The sequence below is a fragment of the Tachypleus tridentatus genome, chromosome 12, assembly GCF_004210375.1.
Source record: "Tachypleus tridentatus isolate NWPU-2018 chromosome 12, ASM421037v1, whole genome shotgun sequence".
Taxonomy (NCBI): Eukaryota; Metazoa; Arthropoda; class Merostomata; order Xiphosura; family Limulidae; genus Tachypleus; species Tachypleus tridentatus.
Window position 1 is genome coordinate 136,502,739 of NC_134836.1, and position 26,929 is coordinate 136,529,667.

Consider the following 26,929-nt stretch of genomic DNA (forward strand, 5'->3'; position numbering starts at 1 on the left):
TGGTGAGGATTACCTGCCTTCCATCTAGTCTTACACTATTAAATTAGAGACGGACAGCGCAGGTATCCCTCTTGTAGCTTTGCGCGAAATTCCAAAACAAATCATTGTGAGTGTACTGTTCTCACGAGAAGTTTGCGCTTCTCTTAATTTGGTCTAAATGTCAATCTTCGATGTAAATCATTGGAACTGGAGTCAAATAAAGATATTACAATAAAAAGGAAAAATATTATGTTTTTCATTTAAATTCTAGACTGTTTATAATGCAAAGTATTTGAGCATATCTCGTGCGTTATTGAAAATAATTTTATGGGGCAACAAATATAAAGTGTACAGTAAATAAAATTAAAATGAGTCTAAAGATACATGTAAGATGGCTTAGATATTACGTTAATTTTTTAGTAAGGTCTTTTATTTCATAGATTCTCTACATTCCATAAGTGTTATTAATAATGTATTAATATTATGTATACAAAATAAATAAAAGAGAATAAAAAGTATTAAATTTCCTAACCGCGAGAGTGCTTTCTTTAATTTAAGATGGCAGCACAAATTAGTCAGAAGGAATATCTTAAAAAATATTTGAATATTGGATCTGATAAGAAGAAAAAAAAGAAAAAGAAGAAAACCGAAGTTACATCAAAGATTCCAAGGTACATTCTAATATTCTAGTAGAGACTGGCTAAGGGTAAATGTTCCGTGGGACTATTAATAAATTGACGAAGATCCACCGCATTTAATTTAGAGAGAGCTGTCTGCGGTTAGGCCTACAATTGTAACAGAGTACAGCGGTATTATTACTATTAGTAATGCTGTCAAAAATTTTCCGTCACCCGGGTAGGTGTAACTGCTAGTTCCTCTGGAAGGCAACTGAACTTATGGCCTTTCCTGCAGTTGTTTGACAGTTCTACAACAATGTAGATTTAGTTGAAGTATTTCTTTGTAGACTGTTATCAATAAAGTGCCTTACTTCTTTGTTGCAACACTCGTTAGATTTTCACTAAAGAAAACCTAATAATTTTTTATAAATTTGTTTTTGATTGTTTTGTATTTGAACTTTAACCTTTTTTTGGTAATTCGTATTAGTTAAATGTGAAGCATATCATTTTTATGGAAATTTCCAATTATTTATTGATCAGCTATTAAATAGGCCAAGTTATAAAAATGTTATCCAGTTATGATTGGTGAAGATTGGTGCAGTAGTTTCCAAAATCTATTATAATTCATAATAAGATTTTTTAGTTTACCATTGCAATTGAGGCTTATTTGCAGTGCTGTAAATTTGAATATAAGTAGTTGAGCAATATTTTAAAATATGAATATCTGTTAGAACATGACCATCCAAACATATAATAATCATATATAAGTTATATATGTTGCATGTATGTTACACACTAGTAGAAGTACTACTATTGGTATTATTAATAGTAATTAACTTATGTTATGACCTTATGAACTTCAAATTTTCAAGGTTTAACTTTAAATGTTTAATGTCTCATACCAGTAGCAGTACTAGTGGTTGTACAACTGAAGAAAACAAACTAGTATTTTGTTTCTCAAGATGTCTTAACACTGATATTAAAATAAAGTACAGAACAATGTTTCAACCTTTATAGGCCATCTTCAGGTTAACAAAGAGAGTTTGCAACTGACTGTTGCTGAGCACGTCTTAGGGATAAGTGTGTAAAAGGGTATGGGATTATAGGTGGTGTTGCAGTTGGATGCTAGGTTATTAATTAGTATAGGTATAAAGGTGTTTCTTTATTTTGGCTTAGTTTTGGTTTTAGTTGCTGTATAAGTAGGGCGTTTTTGATTTTGCATTTGTTTCCTTACTTTGTATCTGGGTGTTTTCTATGGTTATGTTTATTTGATTTCCAGTGTTAAAAAATGTGTGAAGGTGAGTTTTTGTGTTCTTTAAATATGGTTTCCATTTTTCTGCTTGTTTTTCCAGTATATCTTGAGATATATTTTTACTTCAATTGGGTTTCTTGTTATCAAGTGAATCAATATTATTTTGGAACGTACTGTGTTACACCATCAATAAAACTTTTCTAAGGCTTATAAATTATTGTTTGACTTCAGAAGTTTTAAAGAATATGTTAGTTTAAATTACACCTTAATATTACATTTTCAAAGTCATTAATTCAAAATGTATAAAACAATACCATCTTAAAAATATACTTGGTGAGTATAACTGAGTATTGTTATTCACACTGTGATATCTTAATATATAATAGTGTGAAACATAATTTACTTTAGAAATCTATACAGTATATTCTGCCAGGTAAGATCTATCTCTATGTCAAAGTCCTACTTTGATCTTTGTTGTGTTGAAAAAGTATGGGATATGACTTGTGTTATGAATTTTTTCTTTTCATCATGTGATCTTATTTAATTTTATAAATATATAACTTGTGTGTATTGAACTATTAAATAAATAACTAATATTTTGACTATTTGAAATTTCAACACACTAAGTAGAAATTTACCTGCATGAACTGTAAAAATAAGAATCTTTCCATTCCTAAAGTTAAATTACACTTCCACATATAAAATTTAAAGTAAGTAAATGCTTGGTGTTAAAAATTTTATAAATCATCCAACTTTAATTACATTAAAACTTCTGTGATACTAAGTTTTAAATCCTTTAACAAGGAGAGAATAAAAAATGTACTGTATTGTTTAATATTTAATATAATATATTATAGTAATAAAATTTACTCTCAATACCTTTTGTTTAATTGAAAACTGATTGGGTGTTCAGTGAGGTTTATTCATCTTTTAATTTCTATATGTCTTCATAATTTCACAATTTTGTTGTTGTTGTTGTTTAGGACCCGTGTTTTTGATGATGACATTGACCTAAAAAGTCTTATTTCAAAGAATAACGAATCGGGCGAAGATGATAAAGAAGATGCACCTTTAGTGGCTGAGGTCATTGATGACAGATCTGAAAGTCTCAAGAGGAAAGAATTTTTAAAAAATTCTCAATGGAAAACTGTTGGATCCACAGGAGGTATATTAATATATTTTAATAAGATGAATTTGGATAAAATGTTTTATTCAAAGTTTTCATCATATCATGATAACGTTATAGGAAGGACCAGTTATCATCATTATATCCATACAAGATTTTAAAGAAATCCTAAAAGAGTCTGAGATCTTATTTCATTAGTAAAGAATCTTTTGTTGAGTTCACATTATCATCAATTAATTTGTGATAAAAAGATTTTCCACCTAGTAAAGTCTTAAGAATTTATTTCTAATATCAGTATATTGCACTGTAATTGTTTCTATAATTAGTGTTAGTAAATAGGTTTGCACTGGCTGAAACTGCCTGCACTTTCTGACAATCAAAAAATCGTGTTAATTTTGCTGTACCAATTTTTTTCTTTCTTAGTTTTCCTAAAAGTATTTAAAAGGTCAAAATATTTTAAAGTTGCTTAGACGTAGCTAGTGTTAATGTTTATGAAATAGTCTATATTTTTAAACTATTGCTTTGTCCACACATTGTTTGTAGAATAATGTCCCTCATTACATTAGCTATATAGAATATTAAATTTTGTTACTTTGAGATGTACGTTGCATGTAGAACTTTGTAACTTCACTAGTAGCCAACTCGTGATGACAAGAAACCCATTTTGAAGTAACAATGTATCTCAAGACGGCTGGTATTAAAATAAAGTTTCAACTTGTAAGAGTGGCTCATCATCTCCTATTTTTAAGCAGTTTTATTAGCCCAACTGACAGTTTTAGTTGGATTTTTCTTTTGTGTGTGTGTGTGTGTGTGTGTGTGTGTATGCATGAAGAGAAGTTATCGTGTTAAATAGTAGTGATGTATTAATTTGAATATCTAGTTTGTAGCTTTTAGAAATTTCCAACATCAACAAGACATATTAATTACTTTACTGATGGAAATGCTGTTTTCAGAAATAATTTATTGGCATTTGAAACATCCTTTCAAATGAAGGCATAGTATACTTATTAACCCTATCAAGATGGGTCTTCCTAGGGTCACAGGTCGAAGACCATGCTATCTCAAATGTTGACATGCATTCACTATTTAATTAATTGACAGTTTTATGAATTTATGGTTATAAATTTGGTATCAAATTGTAGATTATAATTCGATTTTTAGTATTGTGTGTTAGTTATTTTCTTAATTTCAATGTAAATATAAAAAAATACTCATCTAATGACTGATTTTTTAGGAATCATATGGTATGTTGAATGGAGCACTCATTAGTCTTAAATTATATTTATGTTGCTAAATACTGACATGTACTGATGTCAAACACAGTTGACCCACTTTACTGAGATATGATTCACGTACTGATGTCAAACACAGTTGACCCACTTTGCTGAAGTATGATTCATGTACTGATGTCAAACACAGTTGACCCACTTTGCTGAGATATGATTCATGTACTGATGTCAAACACAGTTGACCCACTTTGCTGATATATGATTCATGTACTGATGTCAAACACGGTTGACCCACTCACCTCTTTTCATTTTTGGAAATGCTCCCTCAAATACACTGACTTCTGTCTATGATATGTAATTGTTTTAATGCTCAGAATGTTCCCCTAGTGGCTGTCTGCCATTTTCAAGTATCATGTAATCATTTCGTTCTTTCAGAACAAGACATAAAATGGTAGGTTGAGTCTTTAGTCTGCTTTTAATTTCAAATTATTTTAGATTCATATACACCATAGATATTAAGCTTGATAAAGTACTGTAGAGTTCTGTGGTATTCATAAAATTGGTAATTTTTAATGTATATATAAAACCTTAAAGAAATGTATTGTACATCCTCCTTTTGTGAAATTTTAAACATATGGCAAACAGCAAATGAGTACAAAGGTTGTTATAACTGGAAGATATAATTCTTTGATATTTATTTACTGTTTTTATTTTAAGAAAAATACATTTAGAAACTTGTTTGTAAATGGTAATAATGTATACACATATTATAACTGAAATGTGAATGTATTCTATAAAATACAATTACTAGTCCTCTACAACAGTCAAGATGGGTCACTCTGTAAAGCCTGAAGGCCAATTTTATATTTTTGGGCACAGTAATATGAGTGCACTCTGTCACATTATTGTAATTTTTGTAACATTAGCATGACTGGCAGGTTAGCATCAAATACATGTATAATGTTATAAGGTTTAAGGTTAAATATTTGTTTTAATGTTATAATTTGTTGTCATTCTGAAATGAAAAAAATCATTTATTTTATAATAGTTTATAGTTGTTACAAGACCAGTCAGATCAACTATACATGTACAGAGGTTCTGATTCAATAGTGAAAATAACAGACAGATAAAGTTTGAAGTTTGTCTTAACATATGATAATTACCTAAAGGCTTAAAAGATTTCAAATGTGAAATTTGGAAATTATTCTGCATGTTGGACAGTCAACATTCTGAAAGAAAACATTATAAAAAATTCTTTAATTAATTACAAGTTGTTAATAGTTAATTAAAAACCTGATATTTGGTGTATGAAAGTCTCGTAATGTTTACCATTAACCTGCAAAATTTTGTAAATCCTGTGCATAAGTCATGAAAAATCATAGTATAATTACCTTTGTGGTTATGAGCTGGATGGATTCCATCCAACCACAATGGGAATGTTAACTTGCATCCTTACCTTGACTTTAATGGATGTATGGTGTGTTAAAAATAGCAAGTGAGTTGAATAAGTTGTCTCTCTCATTGTGTAAGAGTTAACCAAATGCTCACAAGGTTGGTCAGTTGGATCAACTCCATGTAGGAGAAGGAATGCAGACTGTAGCTCTGAAATTATTGCATATATCTCTACAAAACATGGCAGGTTTTCAGTAACGTGTAAAACTGTTGTACACAAAACATCAGATGTGTTAATAAAAATAATTGTACACAAGATGTGCATGTGGTGTGATGACTTCAGTGTGAGTCTGAGTGTAGGTGATGTATATGCGAGAATATAAATACTTTTGTCAATCACGTAGTTTGTGTATTGTATGTAAATCATCTCAAATGTATCCTGAAATGTATGTTTACAGTTTTTAGCATTCTCTTACAAGGTACCTAGTGTTTTCTGTCCTATTCCATGAACCATGAAGGTATATTTATATTGAATTTAATACATTTTACCTTCGTGGTAATTAACTCATGACTGAAAATAATTTTGTTTACAGCAAGCTTGATATTATCTTTTGTAGATGAATGCCCTGAGGTTTTTATTGAAGTGTTAATTTTTGAGTCATTGGAACTCCTCAAATTTTTTTTTACAGAATCTGAGTTTGTTGAGAGAGGTCAAACATCAGATTTGACTGGCAAGAGTGGACTACCAAACACTAGTAAATCCAAAAATGTTAATATTTCAGATATCTTTCAGCCATCAGAAAGTTTGGAAATAAAATCTACCACCAGTTACCAAAAAGAAACTGTCAGATCTGAACACTCATCTCTATCTAAAGTTAGAAGCATTAGTCTGTCCAACAGAAATAGCTTAGATGTTGATAAACCATCGTCACGACTAACAGGTGCACAGACTGTAAGAAGACATGACTCTGACAGTGACCAGTCGTTACTAAGATCGGGTACACAGACTAAAAGAAGACATGACTCTGACAGTGACCAGTCGTTACCAAGATCGGGTACACAGACGAAAAGAAGACATGACTCTGACAGTGACCAGTCATTACCAAGATCAGGTACACAGACGAAAAGAAGACATGACTCTGACAGTGACCAGTCATTACCAAGATCGGGTACACAGACAAAAAGAAGACATGACTCTGACAGTGACCAGTCATTATCTCGGGTACGAGAAATGACAGAAAACAAAAAAAGACAGATTTCAGAGAGTGAGAACAATATTAGTAGAAGAAACAAAAAAGCCAGTTATATTAATGAGGAAAATTTTGAGAAACAGAGAAATGAATCAAGTAGTGAAGGTTCTCAGTCCAAGACAAAACCAAGACATGGTTCTGTTGGTGACCATTCTCCACCAAGACTTAAAGAAAGACGTGATACCAAGAGCCCATTAGTGTCTCCAAAAGTTTCTAAACATTCAAGTAAAGAAGGTTCCAGGAAGGCCGAGGATGTCAGTTTGAAGAATGGAGGTATGTTGGTCATTGTCAACTATAAACGAAAAAGAAAAAAAAATGATGTAGCTTGTTTATGACTTATAGTCTCAGTATAACTCTTTTTACTTAGTCTCAACCTCTGCTTTCAAGGCTATCACTTCTTCCCTGATCACCACCTGTCACTCTCCCATTTTCTTTGTCAACCCCAATCCCACTTTCTACATTCCGATTTCTATGCCCGGTGTCTTCACACCTGGCTTTTTATCCAGTTCTTGGTGAGATAATCTGGTTTCACATGTTGAGTTGCCTCCTTGTGTGATGGATAGGCCAGGTGAGTTTTAACAGTTACTACAAATCACAAATTTATATTAAATTGATGAATTCAGTGGTGAATGGAGCACAGAAGCACTAACTTGAGGAAGTTTACAGTTAAAGTAAAGAATCTGATCTGAGAATAAGGTTCACACAATAAAATACTTTTACTATAATTTTGAAGGATAACTGTGAATAAACTAACAAAACTCAGTATGTTATTTCTATATATGATGTGGGCAATGGACCTAAGATACCCATAGCTATTAATTGAAAAAGCATGGTTAAACTTGACATTCATTCTAAGTGAGTGTTCTTTAAAGTGCCTTTCATCTTTGACATTCAATGCATTAATTGCAATAATATTCAAAGTATTCACATATTTAACAAAAATAATTTTTTTTATATATTCTACTTTGTTATTTCAAACACCATACGTGCTGCAAATGGGGTGTGTGTCATAATATGTTGACATAATTTTAAACTGTGTTGTATAACTATCTGTAATGACGTGTCATTATCAGTTCTTTTACATAAGGTATTTGAGTCTAACACACACTCTGTATCTTCTTCCTGTAATACTTTGTTTCCAAAGTTATTTATTAACTCATCTTTCTTTTTTTCACTAATCATGTGATCTAAATCTCAAATTACTTCTAGCTCATCCTCATTTACTATTTTTACATCTCTTATTTTGCTAGTAGACTGTTTTCTTCAGTTTCTGTGATCTGTTCCAGTTCTATTCAGAGCATCTACTTTAGAATGTTTTTATCTAATCTGTGTATTGTACTTGGAGCATCTACTTTAGAATGTTTTTTATCTAATCTGTGTATCGTATTCAGAGTATCTACTTTAGAATGTTTTTTACCTGATCTGTGTATCGTATTCAGAGTATCTACTTTAGAATGTTTTTTACCTGATCTGTGTATCGTATTCAGAGTATCTACTTTAGAATGTTTTTTACCTGATCTGTGTATCGTATTCAGAGTATCTACTTTAGAATGTTTTTTACCTGATCTGTGTATCGTATTCAGAGTATCTACTTTAGAATGTTTTTTACCTGATCTGTGTATCGTATTCAGAGTATCTACTTTAGAATGTTTTTTACCTGATCTGTGTATCGTGTTCAGAGTATCTACTTTAGAATGTTTTTTACTTGATCTGTGTATCGTATTCAGAGTATCTACTTTAGAATGTTTTTTACCTGATCTGTGTATCGTGTTCAGAGTATCTACTTTAGAATGTTTTTACCTGATCTGTGTATCGTGATTCAGAGTATCTACTTTAGAATGTTTTTTACCTGATCTGTGTATCGTGTTCAGAGTATCTACTTTAGAATGTTTTTTACCTGATCTGTGTATCGTGTTCAGAGTATCTACTTTAGAATGTTTTTTACCTGATCTGTGTATCGTGTTCAGAGTATCTACTTTAGAATGTTTTTTACCTGATCTGTGTATCGTGTTCAGAGTATCTACTTTAGAATGTTTTTCACCTGATCTGTGTATCGTGTTCAGAGTATCTACTTTAGAATGTTTTTCGCCTGATCTGTGTATCGTGTTCAGAGTATCTACTTTAGAATGTTTTTCGCCTGATCTGTGTATCGTGTTCAGAGTATCTACTTTAGAATGTTTTTCGCCTGATCTGTGTATCGTGTTCAGAGTATCTACTTTAGAATTTTTTTTGCCCATTCTGTGTATCGTGTTCAGAGTATCTACTTTAGAATGTTTTTCGCCTGATCTGTGTATCGTGTTCAGAGTATCTACTTTAGAATGTTTTTTGCCTGGTCTGTGTATCGTATTCAGAGTATCTACTTTCGAATGTTTTTTACCTGATCTGTGTATTGTGTCATAATCTTCCAATAATAATGACCATCTGACTAACAGAGTGGAGAGGTCTTTTAACATCATTAACCATTTTAATGGTGCATTATCTGTAATTACAGTAAACTTCCTACCACACTCATAATAATGAAAAGTTTTAATTCCATGCACTATTGCTAAACATTACTGTTCTGTGAATGAAATATAGTGCAGTGAACTCTATAACATCATCTAAGTAGCAAAAGCATTCTGAACCTTGCAACCCTGACAACATCCATTAATCACTAGAATGTTGAAGGAGCATTGTGTAAACCAAAATAGAATTATATTAAACTGATATTTACCTAATGGTTATACAAAAGTGTTTTTTGCCTTATCTTCCTCTTCTATTTCTACCTGCCAATGTCCACTTTGTAAATGTATAGATGAAAAGTACTCACTATAACCTAACCTACCTAATGTCTTTTGAATATTAAGTAATGGATAAATGTTGACTGTTACTCCATTCACTTTCCTAAAATCCACATAGAATCTTAATTTTCCATCCTTAGTAACTAACACAATTTGGGATGCACACAGACTACTGCTGCCCTCTATTACTCCTTGTTTGGTCTCTTTTACACATTGTTTAACTTTATTTGTCTGACTATTTCTGTTACTTACTATAAATATCTCCCTGTACTCCTCTAACAATGTTATCAAACCTTACTTGGGTTGTTTCCTCATTTCCTGATATAGAGTCCTGATCTATCTTACTTTGTTGTGCCTGTGTCTTAGTGTTCCTAATATTATGTTCTCCTACCATGGCTAATGTTTCCCTATATAACCTGCTGCTGCATCTATTAACATATAATTACTCATCCACCCTTAGCTTCAACAATAAATTGACTTCTTGCAGGTACTCTTTATTTTAAATACTCCTTTTGGGATGCTCTGTTGCTTATATTAGCCATGAGTGAAGGGTCATCTGAATTATTATTTTCCTGTTTTGAAGTTCTATTTTCAATCTTATTCTGCCTTATTCTGTTATCATGCAGCTCATTGTAAGATCTAAGAAAACCTTTTGTTTCTCCTGTGGTTCATAATTTCAAGATATTGGTGTTTTGGACATCAGTCCAACTGGATATTCTGGCAGCTTCTTATAAAGCATCTATAAAACCCTCGGTATCCTCATTAAACTTAACATGAAACAGCGGTATTGCACCCTTTAAGTGCCTAGTGCCACGTGAACTTAATTGTGAGGATTGATCTGCCGCAGCTTCAACATAAATATTGGCCTTTCTGTCAACTCTAGGGCATGCAACACCCTCATCTATAGTACCAGCAGTAGCCATGTTCACTTATTTAACTACTGCTTATAGTACTTTAGTCCAACATTTATACTTCTAGCTTCTTTCTTTTTCCTAACCACCCCTCGATGTGGATTCCTGTACGTGGTGAGGGGACCTCCCAGGGAAGGTTCTTTTCTGTCTGGTTACCTTCTCTGGGATCTAAACATCCACCCACGTGTTTGCCGTGCGTGGCGACCCGTGAAGGGGAGGAGAGGATCCTGGTGGTTGAGGGGTCTAACCCTAACACACCACTTTGGCCTCGAATTCCTGTAGGCAGGCTGCCTTTGGGTGGCCCCCCTTGGGTCAATCGGCTGGTCCACTTGGGCTAGAGTCAACCAAGTACCAGTGTTGAAAGTTCTCAACGGGTGTTGTGGACATTGTGCCTGATGCTGGTGTTTGGGTATAGTGCTCACGAAACCCTTGCATTGCTGCATTGTCCTTGCATGACTTTGCAGTGCATCCCTTTGTAGGACTCCATGGTGGGTGGGGTCAGTGGGTACCAAAATTCTTCCTTTTTCCTATGGATCCTCCAAAAAATTTAAATAAAATTGTGAAAAAACAGTCAATGGGTAAGCGACCACATCTTGAAGACTCTGAACAGCAATCTTCAACATCATTATCACACGTACCTCATTTTCTTATATTACATTCACTTTCGGAAAAACCTTTAGGGCAAATGTCCCCCTTTTTTATTCAGAAGGGACTAGAGGGACTTGCTGGCTCTCCAAAGTCAGTAAAGAAGCTTCGATCTGGTGACATATTGGTTGAAACATCCACATCCCAACACAGTGAACTCCTCTTGAATTCAAAGGCAATTGGGGATATACCTATTGAGGTTACACCTCATGTTACTTTGAATTCTTCACGAGGAGTTATTGTTGAGAGGGATTTGAAGAACGTTCCCGAGTCAGAGATTCTTGCTGGTCTCTCCACTCAAGGAGTTTCTGCAGTGAGGCGCATCTCCACTCGCAAAGATGGAGTTACACTGCCAACAAATACCCTCGTTTTAACATTGACTTCACCACGTGCACCTGCCACCATCAAGGCAGGTTATCTCATCTGCAGAGGTCGGCCATACATTCCAAACCCTCTTCGATGTTTCCAATGTCAGAGATTTGGCCACTCAAAGACATCATGTCGTGGTTCCCTGACATGTGCTCGTTGTGGGGGCAAGGACCACGATGCCTATGAATGTGACATGGACCCACATTGCGTCAACTGCAATGGTTCTCACCCCTCTTACTTTCGTTCTTGCCCAAAATGGTTGGAGGAAAAAGAGGTGCAGCGTTTGAAAACGATACATAACATTAGTTATCCTGAGGCTCGGAAATTGCTGCCCATCACTCCATCTCGGACATATGCTGCTGCACTTCATTCCACAACTACAGTGGGAGTGCAGACAGATCTCTCTGTGCCTCCAAGAGAATCGTTTTCAAAACAAATGAAAAGCCTTTTGACCTTCGTGGTTAAAAAGGTTAATGAATCAACTTCCACACCCATCTCTGTTCCTCCCATACCTTCCAACAAACCTCAAGATCGACGTCCTTCAGTTTCAAATACAGGCATTTCTTCTGATACATCTTTCTCTCCCACCCCAAGAGGCAAAACAATTATTCGTTCGCATCCTCAGTCACTGGACTCCCCTTCCAATAACAAAAACCTGCCCACTCGACCCAGGGCAGGATCCATGGAGGTTGATAGACCTCCTCCGACTAAAGACAGTAAAGAAAAAAGACGTGGTCATAAACAGAAGGGTTCTCCAGCCACTTTACCTACCCGTTCTTAAAAATGGCCACCTTGATACAATGGAACTGTCGAGGTTTACGTTCTAATCTGAATGATATCAAAACACTGATTGCTTCCTATCATCCTGTTTGTCTATCTTTACTAGAAACATTTCTCAAACCTGCTGAGACAGTCTCTATTTGGCAGTTTTCTCTGTACAGAAATGACAGGTTGTTTGATGGTCAAGTACATGGAGGGGTGGCACTGTTGGTTGATCAGCATGTGCCCACCCTGTCTTTGTCACTCAACACTCCCTTGGAGGCCATAGCCATCCGTGTTTCCTTGGGTAATACCATCACTGTTTGTTCTCTGTACCTGTACCCTGGAGAGACATATGATCAATCGGACCTTGATGCTCTTGTTGAAGAGTTGCCGTCTCCATTTCTAATCCTGGGGATTTTAATGGACATCATCCCCTCTGGGGAAGTGCTGTTATTGATGGGAGGGGTCGATCTGTAGAGCGTATGCTCTCTGATCACAATCTTTCTCTTTTCAATACTGGTTCTTCCACTTACTTTCATGCACCTAGTCAGTCCTTTACTGCTATTGATCTCTCGGTTTGCTCCCCTTCATTATTCTCCCATTTTTCATGGAAGGTTGACAGTAATCCACTAGGCAGTGATCATTTTCCGATCCTTTTGAGAGAGACTGGCCGTGGTTGATGCCACCCTACCCGCGTGCCCAGGTGGAAGCTAGATCAGGCAGACTGGTCCACTTTCACTGCTCTTGCAGAACTTGATCCTGCCATCGTAAATCAGCCATCAATAGACGACTGTGTAGCAGCGGTAACTGGCTGTATTATACAAGCAGCTGCTCAGTGAATTCCTAAAACCTCAACACGTTTTCCACGATATCCTCGTCCGTGGTGGAATCCTGCTTACCACTTAGCACGGAAGGCTCAAAAAACGAGCCTGGGATACTTTTTGTAGATATCCCACACTTTCACACCGTGTTGCTTTCCAACGGGCCCGTGCATATGCTTGGTGGGTAAGACGTCAAAGCCAGAAGGAATCTTGGATTAAGTTCACAACTAGCATATCTTCTACCGCCAGTTCCAATATCATATGGGACGGGATTCGAAAGGTTAATGGGCACTACAATTCTGTCCCCCTCTCAATCTTACTCTCTGATGGTCAGGAGGTGACTGATGTCCGGAGCATCGCTGATACTCTAGGTGAAAGCTTTTGCCGGGTATCTAGCACTTCTGCTTGTTCCTTCACCTTCTTGGCCATCAAGACTCGGACAGAGCGATTACCTCTTTCCTTTCGAACTGACTGTTTCTTTGACTATAATTGTCCCTTTACCCTGGTGGAACTGAAAATGGCCCTTTATCGGTCTGCCAGTACATCTGTTGGACCTGATGATATTCATTATGACATGCTGCACCATCTATCTCCTGCTTCTCTTGATGTCCTTCTGATTGTCTTTAACTGGATCTGGCTGGAGAATGTTTTTCCTGATGCCTGGCACCAGGCTATTATTTTACCTTTCTCTAAGCCAGGGAAAGATCCCAAGATTCCTTCAAACTACCATCCAATTGCTTTGACAAGCTGTCTCTGTAAGACCTTAGAAAGGATGGTTAATGCTCGTCTTGTTTGGTTCCTCAAATCAAACAACCTCCTCTCCCCCACCCAATGTGGGTTCCGACGACAGCACCCCACCACAGACCACCTAATTCGTCTTTAAACATCTATCACAGAAGCCTTTCTCAAACGCCAACATCTTGTATCAATATTCTTTGACATAGAGAAGGCTTACGACACAACATGGAGGTATGGCGTTTTGCGAGACCTCCATACATATGGGTTACGTGGCCATCTACCCATGTTTATTAAAATATTTTAATGGACAGGAGATTCCAAGTTCGTGTGTGGGTCGACACTTTCCCGTTCTTTTGTACAGGAACTTGGTGTCCTTCAAGGTTGTGTATTGAGTGTCACACTTTTCAGTATAAAGATAAATGCCATCACTGAACAACTCCCTCTCACTGTTGCGAATGGGCTGTATGTCGACGACTTTCACATCTCATATCAGTCGTCAAACATGAGATATAATGAGCGGCAACTACAAACTGCCCTCAATCGTGTATTGAAATGGACTCTGGCGAATGGCTTTAATTTCTCTCTCTCTAAAACCGTGTGCTTGCACTTTTGCCATCATTGGGGTATTCACCCTGATCCTGAACTTCATATCGGTGAAGTTTTGCTGCCAGTGGTCCCGGAGACCAAGTTCTTGGGGCTTATCTTTGATCGTAAACTGAGCTTTATACCACACTTAAAGCAGCTTCGGGTTAAATGCACAAGAGCACTGAACATCCTCCGTGTCCTCTCTTCTACCAGTTGGGGGGCAGATTGATGTTCAATGTTAAAGGTATATCGTGCTCTTATTCGATCGAAACTCGACTATGGATCAATGGTCTATGGCTCTGCCAGACCCTCGGCCTTAAAGATGCTGGACCCCATTCATCACCAAGGACTTCGACTCTGCACTGGGGCTTTCCGTACCTCTCCAGTTCAAAGTATATACATTGAATCTCATGAACCTTCTCTACACCTTCGCCGTTTGCAACTATCTTTACAATATAGTTCGAAACTTCATTCCTTACCAAAGCATCCCACCTGGGAATGTGTTTTCTTTCCTCGGTGGGCAGTCCTTTTTCAGAACAGACGATCTGTCATTGCTCCGTTTGGCCTTCGCATCCAGGCGCAATTGGATGAATTGGGTCTGTCCTTGGATAACATTGCAGATTCCACAGGTCAGCCCATCCCACCATGGCTTATTACAGCCCCAAATGTGACCTTTCTTTCAGTCACCTAAAAAAGGCAGATACTCCAAATTGGAAGTACTGTCTTTTATTTAATGAACATCTTTCGAACAATCATTCAGTTTCCATTGAAACAGATGGTTCCAAATCAGGTAATTCAGTGGGCTCTGCTATGGTTTGCTGTGGTTCAGTAGTTGTGTGCAGAATCCCCTCTACAGCTTCTGTGTTCACTGCTGAACTGTATGCCATATCTCTTGCCCTGGATCATATTGCAGCTGAGCAGTACTCCAACTGCACTATTTATACTGATTCGCTTAGTTCTATACTGGCCCTGGAATCACTTCACGTTGGCTCACACCCTGTTCTCGCTGATATTCAAAACCGACTGGCCCATTTCTCATCAACATCTACTTCAATCCAGTTTTTCTGGATACCAGGCTATGTTGGTATTTGTGGGAACGAGCTTGCAGACATGGCAGCTAAATCTGTCTGCTCCAGCACCATCACCCCCGTGCCTATTCCGTACATGGACTATGGTCTTGTCTTCAAGGCTCGGCTCCGTGACAACTGGCAGTCCACTTGGAGTGAGCAATGCAACAACAAGCTTTTTCAAATCAAACTCTATATTTGACTTTGGCCATCTAGCTTCCGTAAAGTTCGGAAGGAGGAAGTTGTTCTCACTAGGCTACGCATTGGTCACAGTTTTTTAACTCATCATTTTCTTTTATCTAGAACTGATGCACCAATGTGTAGTTTGTGTAACACTCAAATCACTATCAGTCATGTTTTACTTTCTTGCCATCGTTACAATTCTCAACGACGGCAATATTTTAAACATATTTTTTCCCAGGGTCAATCTGTAACATTGGACAGTGTTATTGGTGATGGTGACTCTGTTCACCTTGATAATGTTTTTAAATTTTTAATGGCCATTAATCGTTTTAATCTCTTGGCCATTAATCGTTTTAATCTCATTTAAGTGTTGCATATTTATTCATTACACCTTTTGAATTGTGGTTCCTTTTTTACAGTTTTAATCTCTCTCATTCAATTTGACATTGGACAATGGCCAGAACATTAAATAACTCGACACCAGGACTGGAAAGGCCAACTTCAGGTGACTAATGCTACTGTTTGAACTACTCGTTAGTCATCCTGGTGAGTTGTTATTACACTTTTGCTGCATATCATTTCACACTTTTACTACTTTACCTTTTAGTACTGGCCATATTGGCTCATAACCCAGAACCAGGACTGGAAAGACCAACTTCAGGTGACTGACGGTGGTTCTTGAACTTACCTGTTAGTCTTCCTGGAGGGTTATGATCATTACCATTTTGGTAGAGTAAATATTTTACAACTTTGTTGACTCTACTTTCTCTCTTAACGTTGTAGACTAGGTGTCAACATTGGTTTTATACTTTTTTTGTTTTACTTTCATTTCCTTTTATGTCTTTTGCTACATTTACTTTATTTTTACATTTTTACCGAATGTTTGTCGCAGATAGCCTCGCTGCTTTGTGACGTAAAACACTAAATCAATCAATCAATCAATTTTCCTAACCAACCCATCATCAGTTACTTCATAATCCTCAAAAACTGTGCTAGTTGTGACAGACAGACTGGGTGGGCTATCCATTACAGTACCAAATATTACTACCAGTCACAAATTATTTTTATTAAATTGAGAAATGAAATGGCAAGTGAAGTGTACAAGCACTAAAGTGAGGAATTTTGCAGTTAAAATAGAGAATTTACCTTCTGAGACTAATATTCATACAATAAAATACTTTGAATATGACTTTCAGAATATTCTCTGTTACAATCAGTTTGGAGAATAACTTTCAATAAACTAGCAAAACTCAGTACAACTGACAGATGTTCTTTAAATAGAGAATTTACCTTCTGAGACTAATATTCATACAATAAAATACTTTGAATATGACTTTCAGAATATTCTCTGTTACAATCAGTTCGGAGAATAACTTTCAATAAACTAGCAAAACTCAGTACAACTGACAGATGTTCTTAAATAGAGAATTTACCTTCTGAGACTAATATTCATACAATAAAATACTTTGAATATAACTTTCAGAATATTCTCTGTTACAATCAGTTCGGAGAATAACTTTCAATAAACTAGCAAAACTCAGTACAACTGACAGATGTTCTTTAAATAGAGAATTTACCTTCTGAGACTAATATTCATACAATAAAATACTTTGAATATGACTCAGAATATTCTCTGTTACAATCAGTTCGGAGAATAACTTTCAATAAACTAGCAAAACTCAGTACAACTGACAGATGTTCTTTAAATATGCTTTTTATAATATTACTAAATCATTACACTCTAATTACTCCATTGTATTTTAACCATGTTATTCTATGCTAGAAAAGATGGCATAAGTTACTTGGAGAGTTTAGGTGAGAAACATTGGGTAAATTCATAAGGGTAGTCATGATTCTTCTGTTGGAATTGGAGACTGCTAGCAATGGTTTGATAACAAATTTCTTGACTTGTCAGTTGCATTTTTGACTCCCAACAACTCAGTTTTCAACTGGATGACAATTAACTTTCAAGATTCAAACATGAGTTTCTTATACAAACTCTTTCTGGTATTCTTATGATTTTCTAAATAATGTACACAGCTACAATCTGACATTTAATTGGTTGTTTTTCCTTCATAATTTCACAGTTCTCAAAACCAGAATCAAAAATCACATGTTCATTGGTTGCATATAAAATCAGCAAATCAGCAGCCTTTTTACTTGTTTTCCATATACACAATTTTGAAATGGATACCACATCGAAGTTCCTACTTATTTTCTTTCTTGGTAACTTTTTGCAAGATAATGTAAACATTCATTGTAACATTCACACCTAACCTTGATAATGTAATTTGTAGTTAGCATAAACAGGAATGTTTCACAACATCTATCTTCTTAGTCAATTGTTGTTATATAATTATTTTTTATGCTTTTGTAAACATATATCACACTTCTCTTTACTGCATGCATGTGCTCAATACTTGAAGCATTTGAAATGCCCAGAAATGCTGCAAATGTTTCACTTCTTAGCTAGTACCATACAACCATCTTCCATGCAACTACATCACTACAATTGGAAGGCATTCCACTGTTCTGTTAACAGGGGGTTTCCTGCTGACAAGCCATCTGTTGCTTGTGTGACAGAATTTCTCACCTGGCTCTTTGACAGTGGATCTCCTCACTTTCCATATATTGGGTGGCCCTTTATCCCATATCTTCCATTTTTCCTGATATCACAAGGATTTTATTTCTCCTGTTTTTACCGTGCTCATACATTTCTTCTGGATACATTGACCTCTCAGGGGTCCTGCCCTTTCAGAGTGGGACATTAAATATGCCCTTCCTCTCAGTTTGAAACACTTTTCTCAAATTTCTTGTTTCATTTGTTCCTTAAAACATATTTCTTTGTTTTAGCCTATGCTAACAGTTGATTTTTGTCTACCATTAATGTTTCAAGTACCCTTTGTTACTGTACCTGTTTTCTACTTAATTTTGATTGTTATTTTCTCCATAAGACCTTGGAAGCTCTGCAGAGTTTTCATCCTTTTTTATTTCCCTTACTTCTATATTCCATCTGTATCCTTTGTGATCTGTCACTTTCTACTGTTACTAACTGGGTCTGCCTTTTGGTTCATCTGACCTACTGTTATATCCTCCCATTTATTCCAACATCTCACTTTTACTTCACTCTTCGTTGTCTGATGGAAGAGATTCTACAGTCCAGCATGTGAACCACTCCCAATACATTTATCTCTCACTATCTTTACCATCTCATGCTTTCCTTCATGCGAGGTTTTGTCTATCTTCTGTGTCTATTCTCCAGACTTTGGTGTGACTTTAACCAATACATTTTATTCCTTTTTTTTTCCAGGGGCCTTTATCTTCTTTTCATCACATGGACCCTGCTCTGTGGTGAGTGATGCCTGCCTTGGTCATGTTGACTTGTTCCATGGCTTTACATGTTCACCATTGAGTTGGGGTATTCTACAAGATAATTTTATGGTAAACATTCTCACAATATTTTGCTTCATTAACATACTTGTCTTTAAACCATATCACCCATGGACTTGATAGGTAAAGCAGAAGGGAATTGTTTCCCATTCCTATCATGTCTTGAATAACTAACTCAGTTTGGTCTGTTTTCCAAATAATATTTTGTGACTACTCATTGCACTGTCTCAAGTGATGATATTCTTCCATGTTGTCACTTTTCTTATTACCTTCCATTTCCAAGTTGCTGGTATAATTGACCCTGGAGGCACTCTCCTTAATGAGTTCCACAAAGAAAGAGGGCTAGCACCATTCAGTTGAGGGTAGATAGTGGTGGTCTTTTGGTGTAGATTAGATGTGACCTCCAGAAGAATTGAGCCATGAAGTTGCTGTTTGAAAGTGGCAATCTAATAAAAAACATTTACATATCAACTGGAGTTGAGCAGTCTACTACCTGGAAGGCATGGGTTCCTAATACCATTTACATAAACAGTAGAGTTGAACTATTGCCTTACTGAGTCATGTGGTCTCCAGTGGAGTAGAAATGTCACCATACTGGATTATGTAACTGTGAGACAGCATCTGCACAACCACTTGAGTTTAGCCATCACATTAAGGGTTAACATGATTTCCTCATTCCATTTACACAGACACTGAAGATAAGTCATCACTTTGCTGGATGATGTAGCCTCTTGATACCATTTACAATAACACCAGATATGAACTGTCACAATTGCAGTTTGCTCCTTTGATTGGGAGATCTCATCCCACTCTTGTGTGGACTTTGGTAAACTGTGAATAGATTTGGATTAGAGTGAACCAATCACCATAGGTCCTTACACAAGTTCAAATTGTCTATATTCCTTGCCCAATACACTATGCAGAGATCAGTGTGGATCTTAATCTCTGATCCTAAGGTTTGAAATGAAAATGATACGATCCTCATCCAATTCTTGTTTGGATGTTGGTATCCCATAAGAAGATTTTGGGTGTAGTTGACTTTATCTAGTACTGTCTTGCCGCACTCTACACCTCTCAGTTTCTGTCTTACACAATTCACACACTTGTAGTATAACTGGCTCAGAAGTGGTATAGTTCTCCTCTTCTGATATTCATATATTTCTCTCTCATCATCATGGGTATCCCTCTTTTATTCACTTGCACTGGTCTCTTCTCCTCCTTGATGTAGGATTCTATCTAATCTTGTGTGAAAATGTATTACTACTAGGTTTTTATTTCCCACCCTTTCTCTCCTCTTCTAGAGTGCTCACATCTTCTTCCAAAGTAAAGATTCAGTGGAAGAGGGGGTTGCACACATCATGCTGTGCTACTGTTGGTTAAGAGATGATGCATAATGATCACGAGCCACGTTGAAATATAAAGTATAAAGTTTGAGGTGTCTAAAGAAAACATTTGCATATAGAACACAGCACTGTGAACAGAGTTAAGTACCAGTTATAAATACATCTTCAGTATAGGAGAATTATAATTGATAAAACCTTTGTTGTTCACAAATGTAAAACACTTTATTGTCACTCTGTAAACATAAGGCTACGCTAGTTAGTAATATTACTGTATTGAATTACATGGTGTACAAACTTTGTGAACAATGTTGTTATAATTATTATTTCCCATTATCTTAACTAGTCTGATCTTTCCTGTTTCTAATTGTTGCACATTTTTTATGTTTAGATAAAGAATATGCATAAAAAGTTAGAAATAAAGTACTGACGTTGTTTGAGTCCAATTTGTTTTGATGTCAAATCTGTTATTGAAGAAAACTTAAGTCTGCTTTTGAATGCTACCTTAAATCAATTTTTAATTAATTACATACAACACCAAAGAACACAAAATAATAACTTGCTCAAAACAAACAATGTTCTATAAATTGCACAGTTGTTCCTGCTTTCTGTGTGATAAGATTCTAAACAAGTTCACCTGAGGTTGTTCATGTGATAGAAACATTTCCAAACTGATGGTGAAAATAGACATTCTCTTTACAGAAGATAAGGTAATATGTCATTTGTTAACTTAAAGTTGTCTTTCTATTGGTTATAATACAGTATTAAATGTGGGAGAACCATTGGTAATTTGTGAAACAGAAGATGTGACAGGTGGGTGTGGCATTTATCTTCCAGAATTAAATTTCAAGTAGTCAGTAAGCCTTGTTATGGCAATAAGATTTTCATTGTTTATTGATTGTGTTGGGTTATGTTGATAAGCCTTATATTTGGTCTGTGTAAGCTATGCATATTTTGTATTGTTTTTAAAATGACTCAACATAGCTAGATTTCAAGGTACAAAATATCATTAACTTAAAACATTAATATTCTACAGTAAAAACTTAGTGTAAAGTATGAATATATAGTGTTTAACTTAAGATGGGAAAACTACTAATTTTGTATAAAGAAGTTTAACACACAGTTAATCAAAATTAATTCTTGTTTTCATATAAGAACTTGACCAAGACGTAGAATGATTGGAAAATGTTAACATGAATTATTTTTTGTAAAATAGTTATTAGTACATAATGACACCACTTCTCTCATTTATACATGTCAATACCCAAACTTCTTGTTTTTACATCATTGTTTACTGTGGGTTTTTACACCTGCTTTGTTCAAGGTGGCTCTCTTGTTTAACAGAAAACATTTTCTTATTAAAAGTAACGATTTATTCTGTTTCCAGTAAAGGAAAGAAGTGTAACACTTATGGGTTTGAAGGCTGGTTTACAAGATGCAACTTCTCTGAAAGATGAGATCAGAGAATTCAAAAGACATGAAGATGAAATGATGAAAATGGTAATTAGTTAATCATGTTTTACCTTTAATAAGGAGACATGGATAAAAATCTTTAACCCTAGCATGTATGTTGTTATATTTTATTGAAGAAACGGATTATCCATTAAAATAGAAAATGAACATATGTGACCCAAACACAAGTGTTTAAATTTAATATCTTAACGAGGTTTTAAAATCTTTTTAAATAATAATTATTCTATTAATTGAGCTCACAAGGTGTAATAACACGTAACAAATTTTTACTTTTTCTTGTTCCTGGGCAGAAAGTGTTATTTTCCAATTGCTTATGCCTAAAGTAAATGGAAAAGACCTATTTTTTCTCTTCAAACTTTGGTTTTGTAACATGGGAGCATATAACAAAAACATGATGGGAGACTATATTTGGGGGCTGATATGTGAAAGTGATTTACATCACAGTCGAAAATCTTGAAAAACTACTCACTTCTAAACATTTCTGTATAACTTTAGTATAAATACATGTAAATCTTGATTCATATGTTGTTTTATTCAAACCTTATGTAAATGAAAATGTGCACATTTGCCTGTTTTTACATAGAAAATAGGTTAATTTCTAAATTACATTATCCAGATCAGAAAACAAAGTTTGAAGGGAATAATGGCCATTTTCTGTACTTTTACAACATAAGCAATTAAGAAGTAACACATACTATTCAGAAACAAAATTTGTGTTACATAGTGTTATTAATCTATTTCCAATTTAATTCATATTAAACTTTACCTGAAAGCTTCCTTTATGCTTTAACAAAATGATCTTGCTGTTTGAATCATCACATAAGAAGTTAAACAATATGGTTATAACACATTTCAGGTTAGGCACAAAAACAGTTTTATAGAAGATAAATACTGGTTTCGGTGTGAAGGACCTGACATGTTTTAGCAACTGTTGATTGCTTTCTTCAGTAAAGTTTACAAACTTGGTTGTGTAACCATTACAAACATGTTAGTTTAATAGTAGTGTTACATGAAATTACTGTTTGTTCCTTCTTCATATGTTCCAGTTTATATCGGTAAGAATTAGGTACTCTGATTTCTCTTTATTATACAGTGTGTATCTTACTTGAAACTTTGTTTCACCTACAACAGACATACATATATGAAATATTGTAATTTAACCAAATATAAGTAGTTGTTAGGTAAATACATGACTAAAATTCTTCACTGAAAATTAACTTTTTGGTTGAGCTATTCTGTGTGAAAGATAACTAATGTTCAGGGATTCCTGGCTTATCTGTGACACAGCACTGGAGTTTTTAGTGTCACGTGGTTGATGCAATGACTTGAAGACTTGAGTGTAAACATGAGAAGTTTAATAAAGTTAACCATTTTGTCATTACCTACTTACAGTTAGTGTTGTCAGATGTTTTGCCTTTGCTCAAATGAAACTTTGGTAGACAGAGAAAATAATATTGTTTATTCTAAACAGGTAGGAGATAAAATGTCGGGTAAAGGGGCAGAAACTGTTTTCCGAGATCGCGCTACTGGCAAAAAACGAGATTTAAAGGAAGAAAGGAGGAAACAGCGTCAGGAGGAGCAAAAGAAATCAGAACTTGAAGAAAAATATATGGAATGGGGAAAGGGGTGAGTTGGACTCAGTGTCTCGGTTAATGTTACTACATGTTAATGTTAGTTGGACTGATGTAATATCTTTGATAGGACACTTTACTGATGAAATATCTTTGATAGGATACATAACTGATGTAATATAATTGAAGTACTTTATACTGTCACTGTAACCTGTAGTTCCTTTACATTTTATTGTACTTTAGAATAAAACAGAAGGAGCAACACTGTGCTCGTCTCGAACAAGACTTGTATGAAATGTCTAAGCCCCTGGCCAGATATGTTGACGATCCTGATTTGGAAAAGGGGCTTAAGGAACAGGAGCGGGAAGGAGATCCAATGCTGGCTTTTATGAGAAAGAAGAAAAGCAAGGAAAAGGGAAAAAGTCAGTGTTACTGTGGTTAAATATAGACATGATCAGGGTAACGTAATGTGTTCAATATAGACATGATCAGGGTAACTTAATGTGTTCAATATAGACATGATCAGGGTAACTTAATGTGTTCAATATAGACAGGATGAGGGTAACTTAATGTGTTCAATGTAGACAGGATGAGGGTAACTTAATGTGTTCAATGTAGACAGGATCAGGGTAACGTAATGTGTTCAATGTAGACAGGATCAGGCTAACGTAATGTGTTCAATGTAGACAGGATCAGGGTAACTTATTGTGTTCAATGTAGACAGGATCAGGGTAACTTATTGTGTTCAATGTAGACAGGATCAGGGTAACTTAATGTGTTCAATATAGACAGGATCAGGGTAACTTAATGTGTTCAATATAGACAGGATCAGGGTAACTTAATGTGTTCAATATAGACAGGATCAGGGTAACATAATGTGTGAGACAGACAAGATCAGGGTAACTTAATGTGTGAGACCATGTACATATTCACATATATCAGTCAAAAACTGAGTCCAAAACTGTAATATAACTGGTCAAAATTATGAAGCTATGAGCTCAAAGGCCATATGTTTGGTTGTGTTATACTTACATTCTGTTTGTTTCCTCTGTGTGTAGTGTTTTATGTTTGGTTGTGCTATATGCACATTGTGTTTGTTTCCTCTGTGTGTAGTGTTTTATGTTTGGTTGTGCTGTACTCACATTCTGTTTGTTTCCTCTGTGTGTAGTGTTTTATGTTTGGTTGTGCTGTACTCACATTCTGTTTGTTTCCTCTGTGTGTAGTGTTTTATGTTTGGTTGTGCTGTACTCACATTCTGTTTGTTTCCTCTGTGTGTAGTGTTTTATGTTTGGTTGTGCTATACTCACATTTTGTTTGTTTCCTCTGTGTGTAGTGTTTTATGTTTGGTTGTGCTATACTCACATTCTGTTTGTTTACCCTGTGTGTAGTGTTTTATGTTTGGTTGTGCTATATGCACATTCTGTTTGTTTCCTCTGTGTGTAGTGTTTTATGTTTGGTTGTGCTATATGCACATTCTGTTTGTTTCCTCTGTGTGTAGTGTTTTATGTTTGGTTGTGTTATATGCACATTGTGTTTGTTTCTTCTGTGTGTAGTGTTTTATGTTTGGTTGTGCTATACTCACATTCTGTTTGTTTCTTCTGTGTGTAGTGTTTTATGTTTGGTTGTGCTGTACTCACATTCTGTTTGTTTCATCTGTGTGTAGTGTTTTATGTTTGGTTGTGTTATACTCACATTCTGTTTGTTTCCTCTGTGTGTAGTGTTTTATGTTTGGTTGTGCTATACTCACATTCTGTTTGTTTCCTCTGTGTGTAGTGTTTTATGTTTGGTTGTGCTATATGCACATTGTGTTTGTTTCTTCTGTGTGTAGTGTTTTATGTTTGGTTGTGCTATACTCACATTCTATTTGTTTCCTCTGTGTGTAGTGTTTTATGTTTGGTTGTGCTATACTCACATTCTATTTGTTTCCTCTGTGTGTAGTGTTTTATGTTTGGTTGTGCTATATGCACATTGTGTTTGTTTCCTCTGTGTGTAGTGTTTTATGTTTGGTTGTGCTGTACTCACATTCTGTTTGTTTCCTCTGTGTGTAGTGTTTTATGTTTGGTTGTGCTGTACTCACATTCTGTTTGTTTCCTCTGTGTGTAGTGTTTTATGTTTGGTTGTGCTATACTCACATTTTGTTTGTTTCCTCTGTGTGTAGTGTTTTATGTTTGGTTGTGCTATACTCACATTCTGTTTGTTTACCCTGTGTGTAGTGTTTTATGTTTGGTTGTGCTATACTCACATTCTGTTTGTTTACCCTGTGTGTAGTGTTTTATGTTTGGTTGTGCTATATGCACATTCTGTTTGTTTCCTCTGTGTGTAGTGTTTTATGTTTGGTTGTATTATATGCACATTGTGTTTGTTTCTTCTGTGTGTAGTGTTTTATGTTTGGTTGTGCTATACTCACATTCTGTTTGTTTCTTCTGTGTGTAGTGTTTTATGTTTGGTTGTGCTGTACTCACATTCTGTTTGTTTCATCTGTGTGTAGTGTTTTATGTTTGGTTGTGCTATACTCACATTCTGTTTGTTTCCTCTGTGTGTAGTGTTTTATGTTTGGTTGTGCTATATGCACATTGTGTTTGTTTCTTCTGTGTGTAGTGTTTTATGTTTGGTTGTGCTATACTCACATTCTATTTGTTTCCTCTGTGTGTAGTGTTTTATGTTTGGTTGTGCTATACTCACATTCTATTTGTTTCCTCTGTGTGTAGTGTTTTATGTTTGGTTGTGCTATACTCACATTCTATTTGTTTCCTCTGTGTGTAGTGTTTTATGTTTGGTTGTGCTATACTCACATTCTGTTTGTTTCTTCTGTGTGTAGTGTTTTATGTTTGGTTGTGCTATACTCACATTCTGTTTGTTTCTTCTGTGTGTAGTGTTTTATGTTTGGTTGTGCTATACTCACATTCTGTTTGTTTCTTCTGTGTGTAGTGTTTTATGTTTGGTTGTGCTGTACTTACATTTTGTTTGCGAGTTACTTGAGTAGGTTTAGTAATAATTTTTTTACACTTCATATTTAGATAATATTATAAGTTGTATAAAATAGGTATTATAATTAAGATCAATATTGTTGATACATATATGATAAAATTACATATTGAAATATTAACCATTAGGACGACCACTTTACATATTGAAATATTAACCATTAGGTCGACCACTTTACCAAGGTCCTGCCCCACCACCAAATCGATTTGGAATCATGCCAGGGTATCGATGGGACGGAGTGGATCGATCCAACGGTTTTGAGAAGCGATGTTTTGAGAAACTGGCAAGCAAGAAAGCTTTTGATGAAGAAGCATACAAATGGAGTGTTGGAGATATGTAAATTAAAACAAACTGTTGGAGATATGTAAATTAGAACAAACTGTTGGAGATATGTATATTAAAACAAACTGTATATAAGTTGTCATGCATCACAATAGATTTGAAATAAATCATATACATTTTAA

At 35.3% G+C, this 26,929-nt stretch overlaps 1 protein-coding gene across 2 annotated transcripts; it reads left to right on the forward strand.

Moving 5' to 3' along the window:
- Positions 1–505: 505 nt before the first annotated feature.
- LOC143234816 (uncharacterized) lies at positions 506–26,929 on the forward strand. Of its 2 annotated transcripts, XM_076472459.1 has the most exons (7): positions 506–650; positions 2,832–3,013; positions 6,378–7,118; positions 21,824–21,936; positions 23,381–23,535; positions 23,724–23,902; positions 26,630–26,929. In XM_076472459.1, exons 1-7 carry the CDS (start codon positions 538–540, stop codon positions 26,803–26,805), a joined length of 1,659 nt encoding a protein of 552 aa, XP_076328574.1. In that variant the 5' UTR covers positions 506–537; the 3' UTR covers positions 26,806–26,929. The 2 variants fall into 2 exon arrangements, with proteins under 2 accessions (XP_076328574.1, XP_076328575.1); XM_076472460.1 differs by lacking the exon at positions 23,724–23,902.